Source organism: Pseudophryne corroboree, chromosome 4 (genome assembly GCF_028390025.1).
Source record: "Pseudophryne corroboree isolate aPseCor3 chromosome 4, aPseCor3.hap2, whole genome shotgun sequence".
Taxonomy (NCBI): Eukaryota; Metazoa; Chordata; class Amphibia; order Anura; family Myobatrachidae; genus Pseudophryne; species Pseudophryne corroboree.
Genome location: NC_086447.1, coordinates 738,688,607 through 738,714,746, shown reverse-complemented (window position 1 = coordinate 738,714,746; position 26,140 = coordinate 738,688,607). Strand labels below are relative to the sequence as shown.

At 46.2% G+C, this 26,140-nt stretch overlaps 1 protein-coding gene across 2 annotated transcripts in view; it reads right to left on the bottom strand.

Annotated features, from left to right (window-relative positions):
- ATL2 (atlastin GTPase 2) overlaps positions 1-26,140 on the bottom strand; it is a 307,993-nt gene that overhangs the window by 125,711 nt on the left and 156,142 nt on the right. For both annotated transcript variants that reach the window (XM_063918108.1, XM_063918109.1), the window contains exon 5: positions 15,900-15,950. In XM_063918108.1, coding sequence (XP_063774178.1) covers positions 15,900-15,950 — 51 coding nt within the window. The remainder of the gene's footprint in view (positions 1-15,899; positions 15,951-26,140) is intronic.

Sequence of the window (26,140 nt, the reverse complement as noted above, 5' to 3'; positions counted from 1 at the left end):
AGTCTAGATTAGAAAGAAATTGTTTTTCAAGTGTATAATTTGCGTATTGATCTTTCCCATGGAGCCAGTCCTTAATATATCTACAGGTGGCTGCTTGGTTATAAAGTTTAACGTTAGGGAAGTTTATCCCACCCTCTTCTCTAGTCTTTTGTAGTATCTTTAGACTAATTCTTGGTCTCTTCTTGGCCCAGATAAATTTCCGGAATAATTCCACAATTCTTTTTTCATCAGACAGAGTAAGTATGAGTGGAAGAACTTGCAGTGGGTATAGTAATTTTGGAAAAGTGATGAGTTTGATTAAATTGGCTCTTCCCAGATACGACAACTGAAAGTGTTGCCATCCCTCTAGTTCTGTTTCAATTTTTGCAATAAGTGGGGTTATGTTTGCGTAGTACAAATTATGGATATTTTTGGTTAGGTATATCCCCAAATATTGTATTTGGGAAGAGGTCCACCGCAATCCTCCAAAGGGATTAGATGGAGCGAAGGGACGATTGCCTAAAGCCATTGCTTTCGACTTGGATAGATTAATCCGAAACCCCGAAATTGAGACAAAATGGTTGAAGGTATTAAACAAAGGGTCCAAACTCACCTCGGGGTTAGAGATAAAAAGTATTAAATCATCGGCAAAGGCTTGCAATTTTAATTCCTGGTCACCAATTTTTGCCCCCTGAAGGGTTGGCCAATGTTGTAAATGGCTTAACAGAGGGTCCAATGCTAGGTTAAACAGCAGAGGTGATAATGGACACCCCTGGCGCGTCCCTCGCTGCATCTGAAATGGCTTGCCGAGAAGGCCATTGATCAACAATCTGGTGCTGGGCTCTAAGTAGAAATACTTAATCATCTCCACAAAGAGAGTTCCAAATCCTCTACTGTCCAGCACTTTGAACAGATATTCCCATATGACTTTGTCAAAGGCCTTCTCGGCATCCAAACTCAATATTATAGTTGATTAAGCTTTGTTTGCTGGTGAAGAAGCTAATACCGCTATAGCAGAACGAATCCCTAAGACAGAATGTCGACCCATTGTGAAGCCCAATTGGTGTGGAGTTAGAAGAGATGGCATTAAGTTTTGTAGTCTGGTAGATAATATTCTAGCTAGAATTTTGTAATCTTGATTTAACAATGCGATTGGTCTGTAAGATTCCATAAGAGAGGCATCTTTTCCAGGTTTAGGTAATAATGTTATGGCTTCGTTAAACGATGGGTAAGGAACCTTATTATCAAAAATCTGCTGAAATAGAGTGGTAAGTGTTGGGACCATTTCAGGTTTTAAAATTTTGTAATAATTTGCATTTAAACCATCTGGACCTGGTGCTTTGTTTGGTTTCAGAGAATCAATGGCTACAAGAATTTCCTGCTCTGTAATTGGACTATTAAGGCCTTCCCTCTGTTCTGTTGTTAGTTTAGGTAGCCCTACCTTCTCTAGAAAGACATCTATGGTCTGTTGATTGGGCTCACTAGATTTATACAGGTCAGTGTAGTAGGACTCTAGTAAGTTTAGTATGTCTGGGTGAGAAGCGACAGTTACTCCGGAACCCTGGTCTAGTAGTTTAGTTATATAGCATTTTTTCTTTTGCTGTTTTGCCATAAAGGCCAGAAGTCGGCCAGACTTGCCACCCCATCGATGATATTGATTTTTCATATATTCAGTCTTAAGTTTTGCTTCTTGTAAGAGAAAGGCTTCCAATATCCCCTTTTCCTTTAGATATACGGATTTATTTTCCTCTGTAGCAGAAAGTATATATTGTTGATGCGAGTGGCGTAGTCTTTTAGTTAAAGAATGCAATTGTTCTTTCTTATCTTTGTTACGTTTAGCTACATATGATATTATGTGCCCTCGCATTACTGCTTTGGAAGCTTCCCAAAATAGAACTATATTGTCCCAATGTTGTACGTTATCATCCACATAAGCTTGCCAATTAGTTTTGAGATATTTTTGGAAATCCTCATTTTGTGCCAGGTATATCGGGAAGCGCCATAGCATAGAGGTGTGTAGTGGATTTCGCCTCTCTATATCGCATAGTATCGGGGCATGGTCTGAAATTATGATGTTATCTATAAAAGTGCGGGTAACTCGTGTAAACAGGGATTCTTCTAGGAGAATATAGTCCAATCTCGTAAAGGTGTCATGTACTCGTGAGTGGTATGTATATTCTCTGCTAAAACCATTTTGGAGCCTCCAGACATCTAACAAAGAATGCTGAGAGCATAAAAGGGAAATGCCTTCTTTATTATGAGGAGACGGATTCACCTGAGATTTGGAATGATCTAGGGTAGTATCATGTAGTGAGTTCATGTCACCTCCAATGATTAAGTTAGGTGTGGCGTGTTGCATTAACAAATTAGATATTGTCTGAAAGAATGTAAAATTAGGTGAATTCGGTGCATAGATGTTGAGAAGTGTAAATTGTTCGCCGTGTAGTGTTACATTTAGCATGAGAAATCTGCCTTCTGGATCAGCAATAGTTTTGGTCACTTCAAAATTAAGGTTCCTGGCAAATAAAATTGCTACCCCTCTTTTTTTCTTACAATAAGAAGCCGAAATACAATCCCCTAACCAGGGGCTTTTTAAAGTGGGGTTTGAGTTTTTCATCCAGTGGGTATCTTGTAGGAATATAATATCTGGATGAGCTCGTTTTAAGTGTGTCAGCACTCTACGCCTTTTGATAGCCGAATTCAGGCCTGCTACGTTCCATGATAAAAATCTAAAGGAATTTGAGGTGACCTGCGGAAACTACATTTTAGGTGATTGTGTTTGTGTCATCCTGTGTCAATTCTAACAAGAATCGTGTGTGAGTTGACTTGAAAATACAGTACATCTGCTCTGTCCCAGCCATCAGAGCACATGTGAGATATCTTACCAGATTGAGAACGCGACTCGGACGCGCATGGCCTGAGAAAAAGGGGTAAAGCAAGGGGGGAAAGAAAAAAGATTAACATCAACAATAACAATATTACATTCGGTTCATGTGTAACACCCATTGTTGCTGGGTGAGACATCTGTATTTATACCAGAATCAATTCAATAGTGTGGTATCACTAGCCTTAGTAACTTATAATGGTCTAAGCTATCACCCATTTGGGGGCGGATTGTTGCCTGGGGTGAGTGGAGTGAGTTTAATACAACTCCTGGCCTGAATAGGGCCCTCAAACATATGTGTTTTGCCATCAGTGGTTACTCTGAGTTTGGCAGGATATAATAGGGCAAATTTGATGTTGTTTTCAAAAAGATGTTTACAGATAGGTGTAAATTCTCTACGTTTCTGAGTAACCGCATTAGAAAAATCCTGAAAGATCAGGATTTGGAAGTCACGCACTAGGAGAGTACGTCGTCTGCGGTAGGCCATTAGAACATTTTCTTTATCCCTATAGTTCAAAAATTTTGCTATGACCGGCCTTGGCCGAGCATCTCGGTTCTCTCTTTCGGGTCCTATACGATGTGCTCTTTCAATCATAATTGCGCCTGATGAAGTGGGAACATTTAGTATGGATATGATGTCAGTGCTAAGGAGATCCATTAGGTCTGTTCCCTTAATGGATTCGGGGATGCCTAAGAACCTCAGATTACTCCGTTGGTTCTATTCTCTAAATCTTCTAATTTAGATTCTAGTTTGATGTTAAGTTGGACTTGTGCCTCAGCAAATTGTTTGAGTTCGGAAATGGCATCTTCATTGGTACTGGTGCGTTGTTCCACCTCAACCAAGCGTTTAGTGTTTGTTTCTAGATGTGTTAGGATAGTGTTAATAGAGGCCTGAATGGCATCCAGTTTTTGTTCAATTTGTGTTGTTTGTGCTGGATTCAGCAAACTAGAGGTACCACCTGTGCCTCCCAAAGGGGGGCTTTCTGGAGGTGTGATGGATGGGGAAGAGCTTACCGAGCCACGTGCAGTGGAGCTTAAATGTTGGGTGTTCTTACCCTTGTTTCTATTTTTCATGGTTGACATTTGAGACCTGTCTAGAAATCTGTCCATGCTATGAATGGCTGTCCTTGGCCAGGAATTGAGTGTGCCCCCAAAGAAGAGAAAGAAGGAATTAAAGTAGAATATCACATAATATGACAGTTAGGCTAGCGACCCATGTATCCTTTGAATCACATTATTGTGTCAACTTGAATGTCAAATACTCTGCGACATCTATGGCGCTGAAGGATTTGCAGAGTCCTATGCACCGTGACTGATGTTACTATTGGTGTCAAGAAAAAAAAAAAAAAAAAAAAAAAAAAGGTCTACTAATAAATATATATATATATATATATATATATATATATATATATATATATATATATATAGAGAGAGAGAGAGAGAGAGAATTAAACGAAAAATACAGCAGCTGTCAAATATCCTTTCGTAGGGAGCATGCAGTTACAGACTTGTACCACAAGATGGCAGCCTCTGCCCTTCAATGATACAGGTGGCAAAAATAAATATCAAACTGGTATGAGATCGGGAATTGCGGTGCGTTGGGGGAATGAAAAGAAGAAAAAAAAACCACAATACCACACATCAAGCCTCTTATATAATACAAAATATTGAGGTATAACAGAATGAATCTGGAACAGCAAGCTTGTTTACACTATGGTTCTGTTATTCGAATACCCAATCTCCCTTGAGCACACAAAGCACAAGTCACAGCAAAGTTATCCTGTGATGTATCGTAATCACCACTAGATGGCAAATGTGCATTGTGTTATTCCAAGGAACATACTGATAAGAAAAGAAGGGAATAGAAAAGAGGACAAATGAAAAACAAATAAATATATGTGTATATAGTTAAACCCCATACACATCTATGTCTCAAAATATATATATGAATAATCTGTTCCCTAGAAGGTATACAGTTATATGCAGAAAAATCTGCCACAACCACCACTATGTCAAAGTGGCTGTAAGTTGTTCTCCTGCAGCCACCTCCACCAACTAGTACTCTAGCTGGTGTTGGATATTTGAACAAATATGGCTGAGTGCAGAGAGTGTGAGCTGAGCTAGAAAGGAGGGATAGAGGAAGAGAAGGGAAAGATGGTCCGGAGAAGGTAGGAACCAACACCAGAAAGAGTGTAAGGAGTGAAGTAAGCTAAAGCAGTTAATGTAAAACTAACACTAGAAGAGTCTTTAGGAAATCGTCTCTTACAGCACAGACTCCAGCACTACCTGTAGGGATATCTCAATGCTGGGGTTGTGTCTTAACCAGGCTCTCCCCCAGTCAGTAGCTGATGCAGTCTCCCCTCTCCTTCTCTCCGATGCGACGTATCACTGCTGTCCACGGCCACACCACCGCTGTGATAAGGTAACGTCCAGCAGTAATGGTGCCTTAAGCACCACGTTATGAACCAGATGTCTGGCAGAAGGCACAGTGGGTAAAGGTGTCGCGGCTACGTGACAGCACACCCCGCACGCACAGGGACACGGTTTTGTCCCCCCTGGCTTTGGATCTTCGTCAGGCCAGTATCCGCGAGGTCTCGGCTCCAGGTTCAGGCAGCCTCGATTGTTGAAAGGCAGGCACCGCACCTGCGTTCACCTCCACAGCTCTAATTCCCCTTCCACGCGGCTCATAAGCAGCGGCAAGCCGTTACCATCCAGGTGAAGGTCGATCCTCCCAGTCTCACTGTCCAGGATACCCCGCTGTGCGAGCCGGTCCGGTCAGCGCCCCACGGCCACGGGAGCTGGGTATGCCATCAGGGGCAAGCCCCGCAATCAACAAGGACAGTCTCCTCGGTCACTGCAGTGTGCAAGGCGTTCACCCGGGTCTTCACGGCAAGGTGCTTAGGGCTTAGTGAGGTTCAGGGAGCAGGCTTAGCTTCGGTAATCGTGTCCGCGGCTCCGGCCTCCTCTTCACGCGGTGTATCAGTAGTCGTCCAGGCGGGGCTCACGCCGCTTCACTGCCCGTGACAGCCAGCAATCAGTTCCCCAATGTAGAGGATGATCAATGAAGTCCTCCCGGTAGGTTTTCCAGAGTTAGTTATGTTTCAGGGAGGGGAAGCAGGCCCAGTCCCAGTGAGGCAGCAGGGCCGGCAATGGCGTCGGGCCACGCCACCGGGAGACAGGTAGGCCTCAAATTTAGCAGGCTAGATTCCGGTGGATAATTGCCCCGATCCTCCCTATATTCGGCTCGTTATATAGGGTTGAGTCTCCACTACACCCTCCGGTATTTTTTGTCAGATTTATGTAAGATCTGCTGCGGGATGGAGACAGATTTAATCATAGGGAGACAGAGACATCTGTAAAAAGCGGCCATCACGATGCTCCGCCCACCGGAACTGGTTATAATAATTTTAATGGTGTATGGTGCACCTGCACCCTTTGTTCCTATGTTGTAGTATTACAGTACTTAGTCCCAGCAAGGTAGCACATCCCATTATAATAAGCTAGGGTGTGCAGTCCAGGCCCCGTTTCCATATAGTTTATGGAGTGTACGGCTTATTGTGGGCACATGCGCAGATAAACCAGTCTCTGCTGTGGAACTCTGCAGCTCCTTCAGGGTTACCTTTGGTCTCTGTGCTGCCTCTCTGATTAATTCCCTCCTTGCATGGTCTGTGAGTTTTGGTGGCCGGCCCTCTCTTGGCAGGTTTGTTGTGGTACCATGTTCTTTCCATTTGAAGATGATGGATTTGATAGTGCTCCGGGGGATCACCAAAGATCTGGATTTTTTTTTAAAATTTTTTTATAACCCAACCCTTACTTGTACTTCTCAACAACTTTGTCTCGGACTTGTTTGGAGAGCTCCTTGGTCTTCATGGTGTGATGCCTCTTGCTTAGTTGTGTTGCAGCCTCTGGGGCCTTTCAGAAAAGGTGTGTTTATACTGACAGTTCATGTGACACTTAGATTGCACACAGGTGGACTTCATTTCACTAATTATGTGACTTCTGAAGGTAACTGGTTGCACCAGAACTTCTGAGGGGCTTCACAGCAAAGGGGGTGAATACATATGCACATGCCAATTTTCTAATTTATATTTATAAAAAAAATTATATACATTTTTCTCATTTCACTTCACCAACTTAGACTTTTTTGTGCAGATCCATCACATAAAATTCAGATTAAAATAAATAATTAAATTACAGGTTGTAATACAGGTTGAGTATCCCATATCCAAATATTCCGAAATACGGAATATTCCGAAATACGGACTTTTTTGAGTGAGATAGTGAAACCTTTGTTTTTTGATGGCTCAATGTACACAAACTTTGTTTAATACACAAAGTTATTAAAAATATTGTATTAAATGACCTTCAGGCTGTGTGTATAAAGTGTATATGAAACATAAATGAATTGTGTGAATGTAGACACACTTTGTTTAATGCACAAAGTTGTAAAAAATATTGGATAAAATTACCTTCAGGCTGTGTGTATATGGTGTATATGTAACATAAATGCATTCTGTGCTTAGATTTAGGTCCCATCGCCATGATATCTCATTATGGTATGCAATTATTCAAAAATACGGAAAAATCCCATATCCAAAATACCTCTGGTCCCAAGCATTTTGGATAAGGGAGACTCAACCTGTATAACAAAATAGGTAAAAAGCCAAGGGGGGTGAATACTTTAGCAAGGCACTGTATGCAAAAGTTTTAGTAAAGAATACTTCATTAAAAAAAAAACAACAAAAAACAAAACAAAGAAGGAGTGCCATCACTCAGTCTTCCATAGTATTTACTCAGTATAGGAAAGGGTTCTTTCTTGCTGGTGGATGAACTAGGCTACGTGGTCGGGGGAGAACACGTTTGTAAAATTCTACAAATTTGATACCCTGGCAAAGGAGGACCTGGAGTTCTCTCATTCGGTGCTGCAGAGTCATCCGCACTCTCCCGCCCGTTTGGGAGCTTTGGTATAATCCCCATGGTCCTTTCAGGAACCCCAGCATCCACTTAGGACGATAGAGAAAAATAGCACGGCGCTAAAGTAACATCCAATCACCTCCTAACTGTCATTTTCCAAACACAGCATGTAGCATGGAAGTTAGGAGCTGATTGGCTGGTACTTTATCGCTGTTCTATTTATCATTCTCCAAGGCTCGATAAATGGGAGCCAAAATGTCCTGTGTTTGAATATGAGAAGATGATGATTATGAAGACTCTACTAAACGGGAGGCGTTTCAAAAATAAACCTGATTACATAATATATCATCCCTCCCATATGTCATGCTTCGTTGCTTAGAGTTTTGGTGCTAGCTTCAGAGGAGGGAAAATGTCTTCCTTCTCCCCATTATTACTCCTTTCCTAGTCTATCTCCTCCCCTTTGCATGCCCCCACGACAGACTCTACTTTCTTTTCGTATTTATGTACACTGCATATTAAGGAAAGGACAAACACATCATGTCTTTCTGTCCAAGCATATCCTGTGTTGCTTGTATTTCACTTTGAATGTGTGGAACATTCCATAAAAAATAACAGGCTTTAAATGTGATCTACTGCCTGTTGCAAGCAATGACACCCAAGCTATATTCAAGTGTATATTTGGGATGTTTGATCCAGGGAGGTAATGGGATAGACATTTAGAAAAAGGCAGGAAGGAAGCTCTTATCCGCTAGGACACAGCTACCGCACTGGGATTTTGTTCTGCCTTTCCTTCTTTTAGATTAACACATAATCTCGAAGTTATGATTGATTGAAGCTAATGGATTTGAAGCTTAATAATGATCAAACAGGTTTTACATACTGTATGCATTTTAATTCCCTAATCACAAACCATATTCCCAATATATACCTAGACTGATCCTGAGAGAGTACTCTACAATAAAAAGGTACAATATTTAAATTCCTGCCATGACACAATATGGTGGTAGACACTCTTCTACTCAGGGAGGAGTCTTGCGCTACAGTCTAATATAGGATATACATGGCTGGTCTAATCCAGGAAGTCAGACAGACCTACTCTCTATAGATGTACTGCAACTTCTGGAATAATTTTTTTACTAATATTTGTGAAGCAGCCAGCACAAAAGTACTTCCAGCGATTGGGATGCATAGGCACATGGCAGTGTGCATCTCCGGGTCACTGTCCACATTATTGTCTTTGCCTTGACTTGAACATTGAGAACAAATCATATTTGGAGATTCTGCATTATGATTTGCTCAGTACAGTTTTAGCAAAAAAAATGAGATTTTACTTACCGGTAAATCTATTTCTCGTAGTCCGTAGTGGATGCTGGGGACTCCGTAAGGACCATGGGGAATAGACGGGCTCCGCAGGAGTCAGGGCACTTTAAGAAAGAATTTGGATACTGGTGTGCTCTGGCTCCTCCCTCTATGTCCCTCCTCCAGACCTCAGTTAGAGAAACTGTGCCCGGAAGAGCTGACAGTACAAGGAAAGGATTTTGGAATCCAGGGCAAGACTCATACCAGTCACACCAATCACACCGTATAACTTGTGATAACTTACCCAGTTAACAGTATGAACAACAACGGAGCATCAGATCAACCCTGATGCAACCATAACATAACCCTTATTTAAGCAATAACTATATACAAGTATTGCAGAAGAAGTCCGCACTTGGGACGGGCGCCCAGCATCCACTACGGGCTACGAGAAATAGATTTACCGGTAAGTAAAATCTTATTTTCTCTAACGTCCTAGTGGATGCTGGGGACTCCGTAAGGACCAAGGGCATTATACCAAAGCTCCCAAACGGGCGGGAGAGTGTGGATGACTCTGCAGCACCGAATGAGCAAACACAAGGTCCTCCTCAGCCAGGGTATCAAACTTGTAAAACTTTGCAAAAGTGTTCGAACCTGACCAAGTAGCCGCTCGGCAAAGCTGTAATGCCGAGACCCCTCGGGCAGCCGCCCAAGAAGAGCCCACCTTCCTTGTGGAGTGGGCTTTTACTGATTTTGGAAGCGGCAATCCAGCCGCAGAATGAGCCTGCTGAATCGTGTTACAGATCCAGCGAGCAATAGTTTGCTTTGAAGCAGGAGCACCCAGCTTGTTGGGTGCATACAGGATAAACAGCGACTCAGTTTTCCTGACTCTAGCCGTTCTGGCTACATAAACCTTCAAAGCCCTGACCACATCTAGTAACTCGGAATCCTCCAAGTCACGAGTAGCCACAGGCACCACAATAGGTTGGTTCATATGAAAGGATGACACCACTTTTGGCAGAAATTGTGGACGGGTCCGCAATTCTGCCCTGTCCATATGAAAAACCAGATAGGGGCTTATGTGACAAAGCCGCTAATTCTGACACACGCCTAGCTGAAGCCAAGGCTAATAGCATGACCACCTTCCACGTGAGAAATTTTAACTCCACGGTTTTGAGTGGCTCAAACCAGTGTGACTTCAGGAAACTCAACACCACGTTAAGATCCCAAGGTGCCACTGGAGGCACAAAAGGAGGCTGAATATGCAGCACTCCTTTTACAAACGTCTGGACTTCAGGAAGAGAAGCCAGTTCTTTTTGAAAAAAAAATGGATAGGGCCGAAATCTGGACCTTAATGGAACCCAATTTTAGGCCCAAAGTCACTCCCGACTGTAGGAAGTGAAGGAACCGGCCCAGCTGGAATTCCTCCGTAGGGGCATTCCTGGCCTCACACCAAGCAACATATTTTCGCCATATACGGTGATAATGTTTAGCCGTCACGTCCTTCCTAGTCTTTATCAGCGTAGTAATAACCTCATCCGGAATGCCTTTTTCTGCTAGGATCCGGCGTTCAACCGCCATGCCGTCAAACGCAGCCGCGGTAAATCTTGGAACAGACAGGCCCCCTGTTGCAACAGGTCCTGTCTTAGAGGTAGAGGCCATGGGTCCTCTGTGAGCATTTCTTGCAGCTCTGGATACCATGTCCTTCTTCGCCAATCCGGGACAATGAGTATTGTTCTCACTCCTCTTTTTCTTATGATTCTCAGCACCTTGGGTATGAGAGGAAGAGGAGGAAATATATAAACCGACTGGAACACCCACGGTGTCACTAGTGCGTCTACAGCTATCGCCTGAGGGTCTCTTGACCTGGCGCAATACCTCTGTAGCTTTTTGTTGAGGCGGGATGCCATCATGTCCACCTGTGACAGTTCCCACCGACTTGCAATCTGCGCGAAGACTTCTTGATGAAGTCCCCACTCTCCCGGGTGGAGGTCGTGCCTGCTGAGGAAGTCTGCTTCCCAGTTGTCCACTCCCGGAATGAACACTGCTGACAGTGCTCTTACGTGATTCTCCTCCCAGCGAAGAATTCTGGCGGCTTCCGCCATCGCCACCCTGCTCCTTGTGCCGCCTTGGCGGTTTACATGAGCCACTGCCGTGATGTTGTCTGACTGAATCAGCACCGATTGGTCGCGAAGCAGGGTCTCCGCTTGACTTAGGGCGTTGTATATGGCCCTTAGTTCCAGGATATGGATGTGAAGGCAAGTCTCCTGACTTGACCACAGACCTTGGAAATTTCTTCCCTGTGTGACTGCCCCCCACCCTCGGAGGCTTGTATCCGTGGTCACCAGGACCCAGTCGTGAATGCCGAATCTGCGGCCCTCGAGAAGGTGAGCACTCTGCAGCCACCACAGAAGAGACACCCTGGCCCTGGGGGATAGGGTGATCATCCGATGCATCTGTAGATGTGATCCGGACCACTTGTCCAACAGATCCCATTGAAAGGTCCTCGCATGGAACCTGCCAAAGGGAATGGCCTCGTACGAGGCCACCATCTTTCCCAGGACTCGCGTGCAGTGATGCACCGACACCTGTTTTGGTTTTAAGAGGTCTCTGACCAGTGTCATGAGTTCCTGAGCCTTCTCCGTCGGTAGAAAAAACCTTCTTCTGGTCTGTGTCCAGAATCATGCCCAGTAAGGGCAGACGCGTCGTAGGAATCAGCTGCGACTTTGGAATATTTAGAATCCAGCCGTGCTGTCGTAACACTTCCTGAGAGCGTGCTACGCTGATCAGCAACTGCTCTCTGGACCTCGCCTTTATGAGGAGATCGTCCAAATATGGGATAATTGTGACCCCTTCCTTTCGCAGGAGCACCATCATTTCCGCCATTACCTTGGTAAAAATTCTCGGTGCCGTGGAGAGACCAAACGGCAACGTCTGGAATTGGTAATGACAATCCTGTACCACAAATCTGAGGTACGCCTGATGAGGTGGATAAATGGGGACATGAAGGTATGTATCCTTTATGTCCAGAGACACCATAAAATCCCCCCCTTCCAGGCTTGCGATGACCGCTCTGAGCGATTCCATCTTGAACTTGAACCTTTTCAGGTATATGTTCAGGGATTTTAAATTCAATATGGGTCTGACCGAACCGTCCGGTTTCGGAACCACAAACATGGTCGAATAATAACCCTTCCCTTGTTGAAGGAGGGGAACCTTGACCACCACCTGCTGAAGATACAATTTGTGAATTGCAGCTAACACAATTTCCCTCTCTAAGGGGGAAGCTGGCAGGGCCGATTTGAGGTATCGGTGAGGGGGCATCTCTTCGAATTCCAGCTTGTATCCCTGAGACACAATCTCTATTACCCAGGGATCCACCTGGGAGTGAACCCACTTGTGGCTGAAATTTCGGAGACGCGCCCCCACCGGGCCTAGCTCCGCCTGTGGAGCCCCAGCGTCATGCAGTGGATTTAGTAGAAACCGGGGAGGACTTCTGTTCCTGGGAACTAGCTGTGTTGTGCAGCTTCTTTCCTCTACCCTTGCCTCTGGAAAGAAAGAACGCACCTCGGACTTTCTTGCCTTTTTGTGAACGAAAGGACTGCATTTGGTAATAAGGTGCTTTCTTAGGTTGTGAGGGAACATATGGCAAAAAATTTGACTTTCCAGCAGTAGCTGTGGAGACCAGGTCCGAGAGACCCTCCCCAAACAATTCCTCACCCTTGTAAGGTAAAACCTCCATGTGCCTTTTTGAGTCGGCATCGCCTGTCCATTGCAGAGTCCACAGGACCCTTCTGGCAGAAATCGACATTGCATTTATTCTAGAGCCCAGTAGGCTAATGTCTCTTTGAGCATCTCTCATATACAGGACAGCGTCTTTTATATGCCCCAGGGTCATTAATATAGTATCCTTGTCTAAGGTATCCAGATCCTCAGATAAGGAATCCGTCCATGCTGCTACAGCACTACACACCCAGGCCGACGCAATTGCCGGCCTTAGTAAGGTACCTGAATGTGTGTAAATGGACTTCAGGGTACCCTCTTGCTTTCTATCCGTAGCATCTTTTAGGGTGGCCGTATCCTGTGACGGCAGGGCTACCCTCTTGGATAAGCGTGTTAGAGCTTTGTCCACCCTAGGGGAGGATTCCCAGCGTAACGTGTCCGTTGGCGGGAAAGGATACGCCATAAGCATCCGTTTGGAAATCTGCAGTTTTTTATCTGGAGATTCCCAAGCCATTTCACATAACTCATTTAGCTCATGTGAAGGGGGAAAGGTCACCTCCTGCCTTTTTTCCCCATACATATGAACCCTCTCGTCAGGGACTGGGGTTTCCTCTGTGATGTGCAAAACCTCCTTCATTGCTATAATCATATAACGTATAGCTTTAGCCAATTTAGGCTGTAACTTTGCATCATCATAGCCGACACTGGAGTCAGACTCCGTGTCGGTGTCTGTGTCAACAATTTGGGATAGTGGGCGCTTCGGACGGCCTCTGCGACATAGGATCAGGCATTGGCTGAGACCCTGACTGTCCTAAGGTTTCAACTTAATCCAACCTTTTATTTAAAACCTTCCACATATCCATCAGATCAGGTGTCGGCGACCCCACATTCATTTGCTCCCGCTCTGCTTCCACATAGCCTTCCTCGTCAAACATGTCGACACAAGCGTACCGACACACCACACACACATACAGGGGATGCTCTTTTTGAAGACGGTTCCCCCACAAGGCCCTTTGGAGAGACAGAGAGAGAGTATGCCAGCACAGACCCCAGCGCTATATGTCCCAGGAATCACACAGTAACTTAGTGCTAACCCAGTAGCTGCTGTATATAAAGCATTTTGCGCCTAATTTATGTGCCCCCCCCTCTCTTTTTACCCTCTTCTACCGTGTTTCTGCAGGGGAGAGCCTGGGGAGCTTCCTCTCAGCGGAGCTGTGGAGATAAAATGGCGCTGGTGAGTGCTGAGGAAGAAGCCCCGCCCCCTCAGTGGCGGGCTTCTGTCCCGCGTTTGTGTGTAAAATAATGGCGGGGGCTCATGCATATATACAGTGCCCAACTGTATATATGCTACTTTTTGTCAAGAGGTTCCTAATTGCTGCCCAGGGCGCCCCCCCCCCCTGTGCCCTGCACCCTACAGTGACCGGAGTGTGTGGGTTTAATGTGGGAGCAATGGCGCACAGCTGCAGTGCTGTGCGCAACCTCAGTTTGAAGACTGGAGTCTTCTGCCGCCGATTTTGAAGTCTTCTTGCTTCTGTCACTGGCTTCTGTCTTCCGGCTCTGCGAGGGGGGCGGCGGCGCGGCTCCGGGATCGGACGACAAAGGGTGAGATCCTGTGTATGATCCCTCTGGAGCTAATGGTGTCCAGTAGCCTAAGAAGCAGGACCTATCTTCAGTGAGTAGGGCTGCTTCTCTCACCTCAGTCCCACGCTGCAGAGAGTCTGTTGCCAGCAGATCTCTCTGAAAATAAAAAAACCTAACAAAATACTTTCTTATAGCAAGCTCAGGAGAGCTCACTAAGTAGCACCCAGCTCGTCCGGGCACAGATTCAAACTGACTGAGGTCTGGAGGAGGGACATAGAGGGAGGAGCCAGAGCACACCAGTATCCAAATTCTTTCTTAAAGTGCCCTGACTCCTGCGGAGCCCGTCTATTCCCCATGGTCCTTACGGAGTCCCCAGCATCCACTAGGACGTTAGAGGGGGGGGGGGGGGGGGAACAACGACAAGTATCTGCTTAACAATACCACTATTCTTCCCACAGGCCTTAAGTTAGGATCCAGGAAAGTAAATATGTAATCAAATGAATCAAATGCAGGATCCAAATGGGATAGTTTCGGGACCTTGGCGCTTGGGATGCTGGCGGTCAAAATACAGACAGTGGTATCTCGACGCGCAAGATCCAAAGACCTGTTAGGTAAGTGTTCTAACCCTAACCCCCTAATCTTCCCTTCCCTCAGCCTGACCTTAACCCTAACCCTCCCCGCAGCCTAACCCTCCCAACTTAGTGCCTAACTCTAACCCCACCTTCTCAGTGCCTAAATCTAACCCTCCCTTCCCGCAGCCTAAGCCTAACCCTCCCCCTATAGCCTAATCCTAATTTACCCTCCATGCTGAACATAACGCACCCCTGCACACTTACGATTGGGATGCCGGCAGTCAGGATTTAACATACCTCCTTACACTTAAGGTGGATGGGCACACCTGTGTCGCCATGCAGCACAACAGGTACTCATTATACCCATGTAAGGTAAGAGAACAATTTGTTTTCCTTAGAGGAACTTTTCATACACTTGATATTAAGAATTGTGTGATGTTTTAACATGGAAAATGAATATTAATCTTTTACTGTCATTTTAGTTGCACCAAGGATTAAGAAGATATCTAGCACAGGCAAAAAAATAAAAAATAAAATAAAAGCACCAACCTACAAAGAAACATTTAAAATTAACATTAAACAGTAAGAATACCAGCAGACAGTTAACTGCGCCTGTTTCCACCCATAACTTACAAGATTCCATAAGAACAAGAGAGTAAGTTTTAATTGGAAAGTAAAGTTCTGACAGGCATCAGCGTTTAAAAAAGACCTTACCGAAATACTGTGGTGGAGGGTGCAGAAAACGGGAGAATGGACAGCAAACATATGCAGAGTAATTACAGAACGTGTTCACATCTGCTGCCCACGCAGTATGTCTATGTAACTAGGATGGAGACTGGATGGGGCCTATCATTCGCTTAGCATAAAACAATAAACCTACATTGACCACTATTGTTTATTAGAAAATTTAGAACACATGCACAGAGAGTTTAGATGAGCACATGTACCTGTAAATGCTGCAGATCATCTTCTTGAATGTTCTGCGATAAATTATAGACCTAGAGGTCACAAGAATCAATATATATAGGTTAGGATAAGAAGTGACATTTTCTTACAGCAACATAAATGAGAAAAAACTACAAAAATTATGGGTCGACATTTATATTTGAGGATGTGTAGAATTAAAATAGTCACATAGATTTCAACAGTATTGTAAGCTCAACTGGACCAATCTAGTCACAGAGAAGAATAAAGGTGGGTACACACTAGTAGATATATCTGCAGATCAATTGATCTGCAGATATATCTATGGACGGATCGGGCAGTGTGCTGTGCATACACACTGCCCGATCCGTCGGGGACTGACGTCATGAACTGGGCGGGCGTGTACACACGCCCGCCCAGTTCAGCTGTCAATCACCGCCGGCCGCCGCAGCGTGTGTGTACGGGCGGTCGGCCGACTACCCGTACACACACAGCGATGCGCCAATATATCGGTAGATATATTGCCCGTCGGCTATGCTGCGCGGCCGACGCGATACGTCTGTGAACGACGGAGTTCACAGACGTATCAGCCGTACACACTGGCCGATGGTCCCGCGATATATCGGCCGTTCAAGAGAACGGCCGATATATCGACCAGTGTGTACGGGCCTTTAGTTACAAAGATCTTACAGTAAAGGTAAAAGGTCAACAACCAGATTCCATAAGGAAACTGGACACGCAGCTGTGTTTATCACTTCCAGGTGGTCTGAGGACCACACCATATGATAAAGGAGTCAGTAGCAAATAGACATTTAAAATAAAGGTTTGTGGGACCACACATTGCAGAATGGCCTAAGAATCAAAACCAAGTAAAAAAAACAAAAACAAAAAATACACCACAAAACTGGATGTCTAAATCTGTGTGTGCATGCAGATCTTTAGAAACCTATAAAATGACCTTCTAAAAGGTCAAGTCCAATGTAGCCTGCCTCAGTCACCACACCACTTTAATAATAGAAGATCATAGGCGTTGTCCTTTCCTGGAAGCAGCTGAAGAAAAAGGAGATTTATGGTAAGACTTACCATGGTTAAATCTTTTGCTGCGAGGTACACTGGATTCCACAGGGAATAACATTGGGGTGTAGAGTTGCATACCCTCCAACATTTTATACATAAAAATTGGTACAAATCGAAAAGGGGGCGTGGCCACAGGTAAACTTTTCCTATACTTTCAATGGAAGTTTAGAGAGCCAAAATCGGTACAACCATATAAAAAAAAAAAAAAAAAAAAAAAAAGGTGCTGTACCTGCCAAAAAGGTACAGTTGGAGGGTATGGAGTTGGATCTTGATCCGAGGCACCAACAGGCTAAAGCTTTGACTGTTCCCAAGATGCACAGCACCGCCTCCTTTATATCCCCGCCTCCATGCACTGGAGCTCAGTTTTGAAAGCCAGTCCAATGCAGTAGCAAGTAAAAGACAGTAGATGTTGGCCACATAGAACCACATTATCACGACAGGAGAAGGTACCAGCGTCTAATGCAATACAAACCCAAAGAAGCTAAGTGCGTCAGGGTGGGCGCCCTGTGGAATCCAGTGTACCTCGCAGAAAGATTTAACTATGGTAAGTCTAATCATAAATATCCTTTTCTGCAGCGGGGTACACTGGGATTCCACAGGGAATAACATCGGTGATGTCCTAAAGCAGTTCCTTATGGGAGGGGATGCACTGTAGCGGGCACAAGAACCCGGCGTCCAAAGGAGGCATCCTGGGAGGCATAGAACCTGATGAACGTGTTCACAGAGGACCACGTAGCTGCCTTGCACAATTGTTCTAGGGACGCACAACGGCGGGCAGCCCAAGAAGGTCCAACTGACCGAGTAGAATGGGTCTTGATAGCAGCAGGAGCTGGAAGTCCAGCCTGCGCATAAGCTTGTGCAATCACCAACCACAAAGGACAAAGAGACTCAGATCGCCTAAGGGAGGTGGTTCTCTTCACATAGATACGGAGAGAGTCCGTACCACATCCAAAGACCTCTCTTTGGAGGACAAACCAGGAGAGATAAACGCCGGTACCACAATCTCTTGGTTAAGGTGGAAAGATGACACCACCTTAGGAAGATCACCAGGGTGAGTTCTAAGAACCGCACGGTCACGGTGAAAAATCAGAAAGGGTGACCAACATGATAAGGCACCCAAGTCTGAAACCCGTCGAGCAGAGGCAATAGCCGGCAAAAATAAGTCCTTAAGAGTAAGCCATTTAAGGTCCACAGACTCAAGAGGCTCAAATGGAGACTCTTACAGGGCATTCAGAACAACAGACAAATCCCATGGAGCCACAGGAGGGACATAGGGAGGTTGAATCCATAAAACACCCTGAGTGAAAGTGTGATCGTCAGGAAGAGACGCAATCTTTCAATGAAACCACAACAAGGCAGATATATAAACCTTGAGAAAGGACAGACGAAGGCCTAAGTTCACGCCCTGTTGCAGAAAAGCCAAAAGTTTGGCAATACTGAACTTATATACATCGTAATTCTTAGCCGCACACCAGGTGAAGTAAGAATTCCAGACCCTATAATAAATCAGAGCAGAGGCTGGTTTATGGTCTTTCCACATAGTTTGAATGACTGCCTCAGAAAATCCTTTGGCCCTCAGAAGTGAAGCTTTAAGAGCAACACCGTCAAAGACAGTCGGGCCAGATCCTGGTAGACACAAGGGCCCTGAACGAGGAGTACGCTCTATCGAGAGACCCTGCAGGTCTGAGAACAATGCCGTCTGGGCCATGCTGTAGAGATTAGACGTAGTATTCGTCCTTCTTGCTTGAACTTCCTTATTACCCTGGGCAGGAGTGACATCAGAGGGAACGCGTACGGCAGCAGAAATTTCCATGTAATTGCCAGTGCTTCCACGAACGCTGCTTAAGGATCCCTTGTCCTTGCTCCGAAGACCAGAACCTTGTGATTGTGTCGAGACACCATCAGGTCTACATCTGGTAGGCCCCACTTGTCCACTAGGAGTTGAAATACTTCTGGATGAAGGCTCCACTCTCCGGCGTGTACGTCCGGACGACTGAGGAGGTCCGCTTCCCAGTTGAGGACCCCGGAATGAACACTGCCGATATGGCTGGTAGGTGGCGTTCTACCCATTGAAGAATCTTTGACACTTCCAACATTGCCATGCGGCTTCGAGTGCCGTCTTGATAATTTATGTATGCCACCATGGTGGCATTGTCAGACAGTACTTGAACGGGCCAGTTCTGTACCAGAGACAGGGCAAGTTTCAGAGCATTGAACACTGCCCGCAACTCCAGAGTATTTATCAGGAGGAGAGATTCCTCCCTGGTCCACCGGCCCTGAAGAGTGTGTTGCTCCAACACCGCACCCCAACCCGGCAGACTGGCATCCGTCTTTAGAAGGACCCAGTCGGAGATCCAGAAGGTACGACCCCTGCTCAATTGTTGGTCCTGTAGCCACCAGCTCAGTGACAGACGAACCTCCAGAGTCAAGGAGATCATGCGAGATCTGATCCGGTGAGGCAGGCCGTCCCACCTGGCAAGGATTAGCTTCTGCAGAGGGCAAGAGTGAAATTGAGCGTACTCTACCATGTCGAAAGCAGACACCATGAGGCCTAGTACTTGCATCGCAGATTGTATCGACACTTGTGGGCGAAAGAGGAAGCATCTTATCCTGTCCTGAAGCTTCAGGACCTTCTCTGGAGACAAGAACAAATGTTGGTTGTGTGTGTGTCCAGTAATGCCCCCAGATGCACCATGCTCTGAGCAGGGACCAGTGAGGATTTCTTCCAATTGAGTCACCCGTGTGCTTGTAGGAATTGGACCGTCCGTTCCAGATGACGTGTGAGAACCTCTGGGGAGTTCGCCAGGATCAGCAAGTCGTCCAGATACGGCAGGATCCTGATACCTTGCCGACGGAGAATGGCCGTCATGACTGCCATGACCTTGGTGAAGATCCGAGGAGCTGTAGTCTGTCCAAAGGGCAAGGCTTGGAATTGATAATGCAGGTTGCAAACCGCAGATACTGCTGATGCAATACGGCAATAGGTATGTGTAGTTAAGCATCCTGTATGTCCAGGGATACCATATAATCCTTGTGCTCCAAAGCGAGAACAATAGAGCGAAGAGTTTCCATACGGAATTTGGATACCTTCACAAATGGCCTGCTTAGATGACACCTTGGTCCTAGGAGGGCGATGGTTAGGCTTTTGTTTAACAAAAGACTGATTTAATTGCTGTAACTGAGTAGACAGAGTATCAGCCCATGGCGGATTAACTACAGGGACAATATGTGGCTGTAATGGCACAGGAGGGCCCACAGGGGGCGTAAGTCTCATTACTAGTGTAGTCAGTAAATTAGAAAAAGCAGCCCAAGGTGGGTCTTGGTGTGCCACTGGTGCTGCAGACTGACAGAGGGGTACAGAACCCCCGATACCTGGACCCTCAGCTGGAATATTTTCCTCAGGTAAATCTGCAGCGTCAGCACTGCATGATGCAGGATCAGACACGGGTCTCCAGCCCTGTGTAGCAGACAATATATGGAGACGTAGCCTTAGGGCGTAACAGTACAATATAGCCAGACATAGTACCTGACAAAAAACCCCTGTGGAGTGTGACTGCCAATGCAGAATGCAAACAGAGGATTTAAGTGGTATATGGTGACTAAAATACACAGAATATATATATATATATATATATATATATATATATTGTCACATGTACAATGCAGAAATTATTACTCACAACAATAAGACTGCACTGGACTAGTAATACTACATAAAACTATGTATGTACACAGATATAACAATGCACAGTAAACACTGGATGTATATCACAGAATACTTGTACTAAATATCACTGTATGTTATGCACTTGTTCTTAACTAACACTGTCTAAACGACATGTAGAATACTTAAGTGTCCTGTAAATGTACGGCTTTCCAGAGGCGACCGTGCCCAGCAGTCCCAGAATCAGCGCAGCTTTGTGTAATGGCGCCCAAACGCTGACAGGGAGTGAGGGAGAGAGACAGAGATGCAGCTCTAGGGCGGGAACATCTTCTGTAGATGGCGCCTGGGGGAGGGGCTACAGGTCAGCGCCTTATCCCCTCTGCTGGGCTTCGCCACCGGGTACTATGGAGCCTGCAATAAACGGATTTTAGAAAATCCGACCTGTGCTCCTTGCCCTGGTGGATATAGTGGGGTCCCTGCACAGCAAATGTCCCTGCACTGTATCGGTCAAAGATCGTGATATTAGGCAGTTTTTATCGACTGGAAACGGGTCGCAAATAACTGGATAGCCCTAAATGTCTGAGTCTGATTGGTGCTTTCTTGGTCACAAGACCTATCAAAAAATGTGTGATCTCGTACCATTTCCAGAAACTTGCAAAAAATAAGATTTTAAACCTACCGGTAAATCTATTTCTCCTAGTCCGTAGAGGATGCTGGGGACTCCGTAAGGACCGTGGGGTATAGACGGGCTCCGCAGGAGATAGGGCACCTAAAAAGAACTTTGACTATGGGTGTGCACTGGCTCCTCCCTCTATGCCCCTCCTCCAAACCTCAGTTAGAGAACTGTGCCAAGAGGAGATGGACAATACAAGGCAGGATTTAGAAATCCAAGGGCAAGATTCATACCAGCCCACACCAATCATACCATGTAACCTGGATCATACATAACCAGTTAACCGTATGAACAACAACAGTAACGGTCCAAGATCGATTTCAACTGTAACATAACCCTTATGTAAGCAACAACTATATACAAGTCTTGCAGAGTTTCCGCACTGGGACGGGCGCCCAGCATCCTCTACGGACCAGGAGAAATAGATTTACCGGTAGGTTTAAAATCTTATTTTCTCTTACGTCCTAGAGGATGCTGGGGACTCCGTAAGGACCATGAGGTTTATACCAAAGCATCCAATCAGGCGGGAGAGTGCGTATGACTCTGCAGCACCGACTGAGCAAACGCTAGGTCCTCATCAGCCAGGGTATCAAACTTGTAGAATTTAGCAAAAGTGTTTGACCCCGACCAAGTCGCCGCTCTGCAAAGTTGTAATGCCGAGACGCCTCGGGCAGCCGCCCAAGAAGAGCCCACCTTCCTAGTGGAATAGGCCTTAACCGAATTTGGTACCGGCAATCCAGCCGTAGAGAGCCTGCTGAATCGTATTACAGATCCAGCGAGCAATAGTCTGCTTCGAAGCAGGTGCGCCAATCTTACTGGCCGCATATAGGACAAACAGAGCCTCTGTTTTCCTAATTCTAGCCGTCCTGGCTACATAAATCTTTAAGGCCCTGACTACGTCCAGGGATCTGGAATCCTCCAGGTCACTTGTAGCCACAGGCACCACAATAGGTTGATTCACATGGAATGAAGAAACCACCTTAGGCAAAAATTGCGGACGTGTCCTCAATTCAGCTCGATCCACATGAAAAATCAAGTAGGGGCTTTTGTGCGACAAAGCCGCCAATTCTGATACTCGCCTTGCTGATGCCAAGGCCAACAACATGACCACCTTCCAAGTAAGAAATTTCAACTCAACCTTGTTAAGCGGTTCAAACCAGTGTGATTTTAGGAACTGCAACACCACGTTGAGGTCCCACGGTGCCACTGGAGGCACAAAAGGAGGCTGGATGTGTAGCACTCCCTTTACAAACGTCTGGACTTCTGGATGAGAAGCCAATTCCTTCTGAAAGAAAATCGAGAGGGCCGAAATATGTACCTTAACAGAGCCTAATTTCAGGCTGATATCCACTCTTGTCTGTAGGAAGTGGAGAAAACGACCCAGATGAAAATCTTCCGTAGGTGCATTCTTGGTCTCACACCAAGACACAAACTTTCGCCAGATACGGTGATAATGCTTAACCGTCACCTCCTTCCTAGCCTTTATTAAAGTAGGGATGACCTCTTCCGGAATCCCCTTTTTCGCTAGGATTCGGCGTTCAACCGCCATGCCGTCAAACGTAACCGCGGTAAGTCCTGAAATACACAGGGCCCTGTTGCAACAGGTCTTCCCTCAGAGGAAGAGGCCAGGGATCTCCTGTGAGCATCTCTTGTAGATCCGAGTACCAGGCCCTTCGAGGCCAGTCTGGGACAACGAGTATCGTCTGTACTCTTCTTTGCCTTATGATCCTCAACACTTTTGTGATGAGAGGAAGAGGAGGAAACACGTAGACCGATTTGAACACCCACAGTGTTATCAGAGCGTCTACTGCCACTGCCTGAGGGTCCCGAGACCTGGCACAATACCTCCGAAGCTTTTTGTTGAGGCGTGACGCCATCATGTCTATTTGAGGAGTTCCCCAAAGACGTGTAATGTCTGCAAAGACTTCTTGATGAAGTCCCCACTCTCCTGGACGGAGATCGTGTCTGCTGAGGAAGTCTGCTTCCCAGTTGTCCACTCCCGGAATGAAGACAGCCGACAGAGCGCTTACATGATTTTCCGCCCAGCGAAGAATCCTGGTGGCTTCCGCCATCGCGACTCTGCTTCTTGTACCGCCTTAGCGGTTCACATGAGCCACTGCTGTGACATTGTCTGATTGAATCAGAACCGGTAGGTTTCGAAGAAGACTCTCCGCTTGTCGAAGGCCGTTGTAAATGGCCCTGAGTTCCAACACATTGATGTGTAGACAGGACTCCTGGTCTGACCAAAGTCTCTGAAATTTTTTTTCCCTGTGTGACCGCTCCCCATCCTCGGAGGCTCGCATCCGTGGTAACCAGGATCCAGTCCTGAATTCCGAACCGGCGACCCTCCAGCAGGTGAGCACTTTGCAACCACCACAGGAGAGACACTCTGGCCTATGGGGACAGAGTTATTTTCCGATGTAAGTGCAGATGGGACCCGACCACTTGTCCAGAAGGTCCCATTGAAAAGTCCTTGCATGGAACCTTCCGAAGGGAACAGCCTCGTAGGCCGCCACCATTTTTCCCAGAACTCGAGTGCATTGGTGAACGGACACCCTTTTCGGTTTTAGCAGGTCTCTGACCATGTTCTGGATGTCCTGGGCTCTCTCTATTGGGAGGAAGACCTTCATTTGTTCCGTATCCAGTATCATACCTAGGAACGGTAGTCGAGTTGTCGGAATCAACTGTGACTTCGGTAGATTTAAAATCCAACCGTGTTGCTGGAGCACTCTCAGAGAGAGCGCCACACTGCTCAGCAATTTCTCCCTTGATCTCGCTTTTATCAGGAGATCGTCCAAGTATGGGATAATTGTGACTCCATGCTTGCGCAGGACCACCATCATTTCCGCCATTATCTTGGTGAAAATCCTCGGGGCCGTGGAAAGTCCAAACGACAACGTCTGAAATTGGTAATGACAAGCCTGTACAGCGAATCTCAGGTATTCCTGAGGGGGGGCATATATGGGGACATGAAGGTACGCATCCTTTATGTCCAGAGACACCATAAACTCCCCCTTCTCCATGTTGGCTATTATCGCTCTGAGTGATTCCATTTTGAATTTGAATCTTTTTATGTACAGGTTTAGGGATTTCAGATTCAAAATAGGTCTGACCGGTTCGTCCGGTTTCGGGACCACAAATAGGGTTGAGTAGTAACCTCTTCCCTGCTGGTGAAGGGGAACCTGGATTATCACTTGCTGTATACACAGCGTTTTAATTGCAGCTAACACTACATCCCTTTCCGATGTGGAAGCTGGTGCGGGGGCACCTCCTCGAATTCCAGTTTGTACCCCTGGGAAACTATTTCCAACACCCAGGGATTCAGGTCTGATCTGACCCAGGCCTGACTGAAAAGTCGAAGACGTGCCCCCACCGGTGCGGACTCCATCAGGGGAGCCCCAGCGTCATGCTGTGGGTTTTGGAGCAGCCGGGGAGGACTTTTGGTCCTGGGCACCTGCCGAAGCAGGTGCTCTTTTGCCTCTGCCCTTACCTCTGGCGAGGAAAGAGGATCCCCGACCTCTTCTGGACTTGTGCGACCGAAAGGACTGCATCTGATAGGGTGTTACTTTCTTTTGCTGTTGGGGAATATATGGTAAAAAATTTGATTTACCTGCTGTAGCTGTGGAAACCAGGTCCGTCAGCCCATCCCCAAACAATACCTCACCCTTATAGGGTAGTACTTCCATATGTTTTTTGGAATCCGCATCACCCGTCCATTGGCGAGTCCATAAGGATCTTCTCGCCGAGATAGACATGGCATTGGCCCTAGAAGCTAGCAGTCCAATGTCCCTTTGAGCATCCCTCATAAATAAGACTGCGTCTTTAATATGGGCTAGAGTTAAGAATATAGTATCCTTATCCATATTATCAAATTGATCTGTCAGCTCATCTGTCCAAGCTGCAATTGCGCTACACACCCATGCCGACGCAATTGTCGGTCTTAGCACAGCACCCGTATGAGAATAAATACACTTTAAGGTAGTTTCTTGCCTGCAATCTGCAGGGTCCTTAAGGGCCGCTGTGTCAGGAGACGGTAGCGCCACTTTCTTGGACAAGCGCGTCAGGGCCTTGTCCACAGTGGGGGGTGATTCCCAAATCTCCCTGTCCTGCTTAGGGAAGGGGTATGCCATATAAATTCTTTTGGGGATCTGCGGTCTCTTTTCCGGAGTCTCCCAAGCTTTTCCAAAGAAATCATTTAATTCATGAGATGTGGGAAAAATAAGAATTTACTTACCGATAATTCTATTTCTCGGAGTCCGTAGTGGATGCTGGGGTTCCTGAAAGGACCATGGGGAATAGCGGCTCCGCAGGAGACAGGGCACAAAAAGTAAAGCTTTCCGATCAGGTGGTGTGCACTGGCTCCTCCCCCTATGACCCTCCTCCAGACTCCAGTTAGGTACTGTGCCCGGACGAGCGTACACAATAAGGGAGGAATTTTGAATCCCGGGTAAGACTCATACCAGCCACACCAATCACACTGTACAACCTGTGATCTGAACCCAGTTAACAGTATGATAACAGCGGAGCCTCTGAAAAGATGGCTCACAACAACAATAACCCGATTTAGTTAGCAATAACTATGTACAAGTATTGCAGATAATCCGCACTTGGGATGGGCGCCCAGCATCCACTACGGACTCCGAGAAATAGAATTATCGGTAAGTAAATTCTTATTTTCTCTATCGTCCTTGTGGATGCTGGGGTTCCTGAAAGGACCATGGGGATTATACCAAAGCTCCCAAACGGGCGGGAGAGTGCGGATGACTCTGCAGCACCGAATGAGAGAACTCCAGGTCCTCTTTTGCCAGGGTATCAAATTTGTAGAATTTTACAAACGTGTTCTCCCCCGA